Source organism: Lycium ferocissimum, chromosome 7 (genome assembly GCF_029784015.1).
Source record: "Lycium ferocissimum isolate CSIRO_LF1 chromosome 7, AGI_CSIRO_Lferr_CH_V1, whole genome shotgun sequence".
NCBI classification, from domain to species: domain Eukaryota; kingdom Viridiplantae; phylum Streptophyta; class Magnoliopsida; order Solanales; family Solanaceae; genus Lycium; species Lycium ferocissimum.
Window position 1 is genome coordinate 33,480,994 of NC_081348.1, and position 7,897 is coordinate 33,488,890.

At 37.3% G+C, this 7,897-nt stretch overlaps 1 protein-coding gene across 1 annotated transcript; it reads left to right on the forward strand.

Annotated features, from left to right (window-relative positions):
• The first annotated feature begins 5,103 nt into the window (after positions 1 to 5,103).
• Positions 5,104 to 7,163, forward strand: LOC132062145 (disease resistance protein Roq1-like). The gene is made up of 2 exons (XM_059454777.1): positions 5,104 to 5,147; positions 5,255 to 7,163. The coding sequence occupies exons 1-2, from the start codon at positions 5,104 to 5,106 to the stop codon at positions 6,366 to 6,368; spliced, it is 1,158 nt and encodes a 385-aa protein (XP_059310760.1). The 3' UTR covers positions 6,369 to 7,163.
• The last annotated feature ends 734 nt before the right edge of the window (positions 7,164 to 7,897 follow it).

Consider the following 7,897-nt stretch of genomic DNA (forward strand, 5'->3'; position numbering starts at 1 on the left):
AAAAATAGAGACCTTGTTTTATCAACCACAAGGTTCATGTTTAAATTCAACATAGACAAAAGATTATGTAATTTCCGAAAAGCTGACCCAAACACCATTAAAACAGAGGCCTTCTTTTATCTTGTTTATTCACTTTCAAAATACATGCATATGGGAAAAAATAGTGATATTTACGTGAAACTAGATAATTTTAATTTAATGGTCGTAAATTGATGCAACACATATACTATTATCGGAAAAGGGCTAAATATACCCCTGTACTAATGGAAAAGGGCCAAATATATCCTTCGTTATACTTTGGGTCCAAATATACCCCTACCGTTATACTATTGGTTTAAATATACCCCTCCTCCGTTAAAGTTGTCCACCTTGGATATCCTATCCTACGTGGCACATACATTTGGTGAGGTGGATGCCACGTGGCATTGCCACCTCATCACCTCTAACCCATTTTACTCGTCCCCTCTTCCACCACTAAAATTTACACCCTTCCACCACCATTACCACCATTACCATCATATTATCCTTCAATCCCACCTCCAATCCCAATTAATCAAAAGTTGTCGTTAGTCAAAATTGTCACTTAGTCGATACACTTCTGCAAGCTTAGTAGAGAAATACAACGTTGAACGAAGAAATGCGCTATATATAGTCAAGCAATCACTTTTGGACAAGACTCTATAATGCGACTCTAAGAAGTTTGAACTATAATTTTGTGGCAAGTGAATCCGGTTTTGGTGGTGGAAACTAAAGACATTAATTTCATTCGTTTAATTTTACTTCATTTTTATTGTCTTGGTGTGAGGTTTTGTTATAATTGGTTGAATTATTATATTGTACGTATGTACTGGGAATGAGTTTGAGATCTTGTAATAATATTCCGGCGGAATAATTCTGCTCTTGGAATGAGTTTGAGCTCTTGACAATTTTGGCTAGATGACAAAATTTCAGTTTAATTGAGATTGGAGGTGGGATTGATAATATGGCGGTAATGGTGACAATGGTGGTGGAGGGGTGGAAATTTTTAGTGGTGGGAGAGGAGAGGAGTAAAATGAGTTAGGGGTGATGAGGTGACAATGGCACGTGGCATCCAGCTCATCAAATGTATGTGCCACGTAGGATAGGATGTCTAAGGTGGACAACTTTAACGGAGGAGGGGTATAGTTGAACAATAGTATAACGTCAAGGGTATATTTGGAATCAAAGTATAATAAAGGGTATATTTGGCCGTTTTCCAATAGTATAGGGGTATATTTAGCCCTTTTCTATACTATTAATTAACTAATATTAAGTGATTAAATTTTATTATGCATCATGCATATATTGATCTGGAATAAGTTAAGTGGCAAAACTAAAAAATTTCTCTCTCTCTCGACAACAGTTGCGCAAAAATCCAAACACCATTATGTTCCTTTGTAGTTGACGTCTGCAACATTTTTGGTGGCTACAATTTCACGCAATAAATAGATAGTAAAACACTTTTAAACCAATAATAACAGTGGGAAGCCATGGCCATTGCTCCTCCTTCACCATTTCTAGGCCATCTCCCTTTCCCTTTGTTCCCAATAGCTCTACGCCCAGAAGGAAGGTTGATCAGATCCCAAACTTTGTTGGTTTTCATGGACTCCAATTCTTCTTTTGTTGCTTTCATCCATTCATCTTTTTCGGGACTTGCTAAAGCCTGAATAACAGAATTAGGCTCATCCAATTCTGTGCGAGATACCAAGAAAACTTAATCCTCAATCTCGTATGATCGTTTAGGTATACCTTTTTTAGAACTCTTACTCAATTGAAGTTTAGATTCCTCAATAGTATTTTGCGATTCAAAACTCCCAGTTGGATCAGGGACCGATCCTTGATCTATTTGACTATCAAACATGTCTGAAGACATCTGATCATCTAAATTCAAAATTTCGTAAAGAGGCTCCCCTATATTTCGACCTTTTTTGGAAAATCATTTTCTAGAATTGTGATATCTCGTGATTCAATTTCAGTTATACTTCCATCTTCTAATTCAGCAATGAACACATACCCTTTGGAGTGTTCGGAGTATCTTATAAAGATACATTTTTTTCCTTTTGGACTCAATTTTCCAAACTTACCAAAATGATCTTTTACATATGCAGCACAACCCCAAGGTCGTAGATCATTTAGGTTTGGTTTATGACCAGTCCATAGCTCATAGGGAGTGGAAGTAACTGATTTAGAAGGCACTTTATTCAATATGTAGGCCGCAGTCAATAACGCATCTCCCCAGAAAGAGATAGGTAAATTTGCCTGCGCCATCATGGACCTTGTCATGTCCAATAATGTTCTATTCCTCCTTTCTGCTACACCATTCTGTTGAGGTGTATAAGGAATAGTTAACTATCTGGTAATGCCTTTTTCATTACATAATTCTTCAAACTGTTTTGATAAATATTCACGGCCTCTATCAGTTCTTAAAGTCTTTATATTTTTATCTAATTGATTCTCAACTTCATTCATATATCTTCAAAAGCATCCAAGTGCTTCAGATTTGTGAGAAATCAAATAGACATAATCAAAGCGTGTGAAATCATCAATAAATGTAATGAAATACAAAGCACTACACCTTGCCCTCACATTCATTGGTCCACAGATATCAGAATGAATTAATTGCAATGGAGAATCTGCTCTCTTAGCCTTCCCAAATGGTTTACGTGTAATCTTTCCGGCAAGACAATTTTTACAAGTTGGCATTTCGATTTTGGAGAAAGGACCTAAATGCCCTTCTTTTGCTAATCTATTCATCCGGTCTTGCCCTATATGACCTAATCTTGCATGCCATGTAATAACATCGACATCACTGTTATTAGAATAACATGTCATTACAAAACGGTCAACATAATAGTCATAAGTTGAAGGATTACAATCTAAGACGATAAAACCATCGTAACGAAGTCCAAAACCATAAAAAAACATTGTCTTGAGTAATTCTAACACCATTGCGACTAAAATTTAAATCGAAACCGAGATCTAGGAGAACAGACACAGATACTAAGTTACGTCGGATCTTTGGAGCATATAGGACGTCATGAACATCAAAGATCGGCCCCACGCAAGTCCATTTTGCAAGTGCCTATCCCTTTGACTTCAAGCCAGATTATTTCCTACATATATCCACCTTGATCCAGGTGAGGCTTGACGAAACTCCACACATGCTTCTCGATCATGACTCACATGGTCGTTGGCCCCTCTGTTTACAATCCACACAGGATAAGATTCAGTTAGTAAAACAGTGCTAGAAACATATGTAGCACTTAGAGATGCATTTTGAAATGCTACCTTTTTCGGCTCAGGACACTCACGAGCAAAATGCCCTGGAACATGACAGTTGTAGCATTTCATCTTACTTTTGTCTTTCTTCTTGAAAAACCGTTTTCCCTTCTTGGGATTTGACTTGTTCCTTTTCTTGGAGTGTCCTTCTCTGGTCTTCTTACCCTTTCTGTCATTTTTTCAATTCCTCTTGCACTTGAAGCTTGAAGACTTTGTGCCACTTGATTCTGCCACATAGGCATTAGATACAGTTTTAGCAGCACCAAGCTGCTCGTCTTCAAGCTCGACATGACGGACAACATCAGAAAAAAGTTTTGATGCTATCATTATAGGTTAACCTTCAAGTATTCCTAACTATTGGGAAGAGACTAGGATCCTTTGCCGAACCTCGTCGCTCATCATAGAGAACATGACTAGCACTTTTGAGTTGAGCAATCATGTTAGACATCACCCTAAGGTGTTGTTTGACATTGTGATCATGACGCTTCTTAAGTGTCAAATTTGATAGTTAACTGTCTAAGGCGGGTCACAGTAGTACCCCCATAAGTCTCTCGTAAGTATGCCCACATCGCATGAGCAATAGGGTATTCTTCACTTTCGTGAATGAGATCATCAACAACAGTACTCACAATAATTCCACGTGCAGTGGAATCTTTCTTTTTCCACGCATTGTAAGCTTCGAGATCTCTTCTATGTTGAGCAGTGTTACCCTCTTCTGGGTGAACCAAAACATGGTTAATACCTTCCAGAGCATCTTGCTCTTCGAGTACATACCACAACTTTTCCCTATTAGATTTATGTTGATTTTGAAAGGAGTCCTCATAGACAACCAGTGGCGGAGCCAGAATTTTCGCCGAGGGGGTTCAAAATATAAAAAAATAAACATACGAAGAAGCCTAAGGGGGTTCAACATCTACTATATATACATAAAAAATAATTTTAACCTTATAAAAACAGTGTTTTTTTCCGCCGAGGGGGTTCGGATGAACACCCTCGGCTCTATGTGACTCCGCCACTGTAGACAACACAGTGATTTCCTCTCACTGCCTAGTGGAACTGAAAAACTTGGTCAACTAGGGACTCTTGGATTTAAACCTTGCTCTCAAGTTATTCTGATTAAGATAGATGGAAGCAATAATTTCGTGCTTTCGATGTCCTCGTTCCTGTCTGTGAATGCTCGACTTTATGTGCTTTTAGCTTTACCAGTCAGCAATTCTTCAAGACATTGTGTCCTCATTTATTTGTTAACTTATCAGTGTCAAAATGATCTGTTTAAAGAGTGAAGGATATATAAAAGGAGGATAAAAAAATAGCTGAATAGACAAATCAGAAGGTGCAAAAATACGAAATGTTGTCATGATACACTCCATTCTCTAAGCATGGATACACTTTTTATCAGTGTCTTTTGGAAATTTATGTATGACATACTCCATTCAGTTATGACGAGGCTAAACGTGTCCTTGTCTTGATCATTTTCCTAACTGTAAATGATTAACCATTATATCTCTTGGTTTTCTATTTATTGTACTACTACTCTCTTTATTTTGCTGTCCGTTTCCCTCTTTGTTGTTCGCAATAGTGTCAAATTTCTTCACAGCACACAAGTAAAGGTAAATAATGCTCATTCTGTCTCCTGTAGCACTAGTGAGCCACATATATTTTCATCCTTGATCCTTTTCTGGGAAATGTAAAGGTTTTATTGATTTAGCATTAAGAAAGTGCTTTAAAGGTATACTTCCACCTTCGCTCTTACTGTGCCTAGGAAACTAACCAGGTATTTCAGTTTACTAATTACTAATGCTTAATATGACTGATAATCCCGGTGGTGTTATGCTTGCTCTAAATATGAAGTATTACTATATTAGTGAACTCTTTTTATTTGTTCTCCACTACTTAGCTAGTTGCAATTTATTAAATTTTCATCTTGTTTCATCTCTTACATTTGCACGTTATTCAGGCACGAGGCAAAATTCATCGAAAAGATCACCAAGGAGATACTCAAAAGATTGAATCGCACTGTACTTCGTGTACCTTCATACACAGTTGGATTAGAGTCTCGAGTGAAGGAGGTTAACTCATGGTTACGGGATGAATCCAGTGAAGTTGGCATTGGGGTGATCTGTGGACTTGGTGGCGTAGGAAAGTCTACTGTTGCTAAAGTGGCTTACAACTCTAACTATGACAGATTTGATGGCAGTTGCTTTCTTGCAAATGTCAGAGAAATCTCAGATAAACATCCAAATGGTCAGGTTTATTTGCAAAAACAAATTTTTGAAAGTATTTTGAAAGGCAGAAAGGAAAAATTATACAATGCTGATGAAGGAATTGTCAAAATGAAAGATGCTATTGGCAACAAAAAGGTTTTTATTGTATTTGATGATGTGGATCAGCTGGATGTCTTGGATTCACTTATTGGGACAAGGGATTGGTTTTATCCAGGGAGTAAAATTCTCATAACGACAAGGTGTGAGAAATTGTTGAAGGCCCATGAGAGGCACATGTTATTCAAGATTAAGGAACTTGGAGACGATGAGTCCCTAAAGCTCTTTAGCTGGTATGCTTTTACACAAGGCCACCCTTTAGAAGAGTTCAAGGTGCTTTCAACAGAGGCAATACGGCATTGCGGTGGGCTTCCGTTAGCCCTTTATCGTTTGGGTTCCTTTCTTTCAGGGAGAGGTATGGAAATATGGAGAAGTAAATTGCAGAAATTGGAAGCAATCCCTCATAGCGAAGTTCAAAAGAATCTTGAGATAAGCTACAAGTCTCTAGATGATCATGACCAGAGGCTGTTCCTCCTTATTGCTTTGTCTTTTGTTGGGAAGGACAAGGATGATGTTATCAAAATATTAGAGAACTGTGATCTGCACCCAACAGTTGGAATTCAAAACCTCATTGACAGATCCCTCATCAGCATTAATGACGAAAATAAGGTGATGATGCCTCCACTTATTCAGGACATGGGGAAAGAAATTATTCGTCGGGAATCACCTGATGATCCCGAGAGATTTTGTAAATTGTTGAACCAATGGGGTCTATCAAATTACGTGACAGAGAACAATGTAAGATATTAACTTTTCTATTCATGTTAGCTTGTCTTAATAGATTATGAAGTGTTCTTGTTTCTCACACAATCTTTCTGGAACAGGAAAACTGATGCAGATGGAGGAGACCTCCCAAGTGGACATGTGTCGGAAGATGGTCTTGTCCCAGAAGCTGGTCCTAATGGTGCAAAAAGACCATACTATCAAGATTTGCCAGAAATAGCTATTCTGCCATACCTAGGTAATTCGTTGAAAAGGCGTTTTGTAGGACTTCTTTCGACGTTCCCCTTATCTGGTGGCCTCAAAAGATTCTTCCCATGATGAGAGAAGTACTTGTGAAGATGCCTTCTTCTTTTTCCGGAAAAAACAACATTGTACTGCTTAATCATGTGGAGCTAGAAGATACACAAGAGTACTGTGAGAGTCAGGTTTCAATCAGAATCATTATCTGATAAAATCTGAGCATCTTTATGCTTGGCATACCGTGTTAGTTGCACAATTTTGTAAGTTAAAGAGGTATATTCAGTCCTGTTATTTTTTATCAGCTTGGGTGGGCGATAGTGTAAATTATGTTTCATTAATTCATTGTACAGTCTGAAGGTCGTTTCTGCAAGCTTCATAGTTTGCTTTAGCAATAATTCACTGGAAGGAACTAAAATTGTAACCTGTAACCATTCCTTTTTTTAGTCTCCAAAAATGTTGTTTTTCCTCTTTCATATTTCTAATTAGACAGCAGGGCTCAAATATGAAATAAGTATGCTAGTTTTGACGTATGTATGTAACTAAGTTCAATTGCTGAATTACTGGTGATTCTAGTATCTAAAAGCAGTACCTTTTCATTTACTCTCAAGGGTATTTTTCGTTGCTTTTTGAGCTTCATAACCATATCCAACTTTTACATGGCTTAATTAATCATAGTGAAATATATAACGTGTTTGGTTACTGCTCTGTATCAATCAAATAGGAGGCATAAAAGCACGATCTTTACCTTTTAATGGGAAATAATGATGGCTAAAACTTAAATGATATGGAGGATTTCGACTTGTTATCCAAGGATGCAACCTAGTGGTCAATGAAGTGGTTTGATAACCATGAGGTCTTGGTGGACAAAGTTATCTTGTACCTTCCTAGTGGAAGATAGTAGGTACCCCGTAGAACTAATCGAGGTCTAGGTATCTCGTGAAATTAGTCGAGATGCACAATTGGCTCGAGCACCACGATCATAAAATAAAAGGGATTTCGACTTGTTATTTCAAACGTCTTGTAACACCAGTAACTTTGTCTTCACATGTTGTTGGAATAATAATATGCCAATATTGAAAAAGAAATACGATTATTAGAATCTGATTTACTAATAATGTCCTTTTGACTGTGAAGTCTTAATCCAGAAGTAATTACCAAAAACATTCGCTAGTTCCATAATTTGGACGAAGAGGGGTGATCATTAGTAAAACATTCTCCTACAATAAAAAATATATAGGACAAACATTTTATTGTATTATAAACTCTGCGTTGATACGGTGAAATATGAATAGTATAACACTTCCATATTCTTACGT

Coding starts and splice junctions, on each gene's coding strand:
- LOC132062145 (XM_059454777.1), top strand. CDS start 5,104: ATGACTGATAATCCCGGTGGTGTTATGCTTGCTCTAAATATGAA. Junction 5,148..5,254: donor ATGCTTGCTCTAAATATGAA/GTATTACTATAT, acceptor CACGTTATTCAG/GCACGAGGCAAAATTCATCG.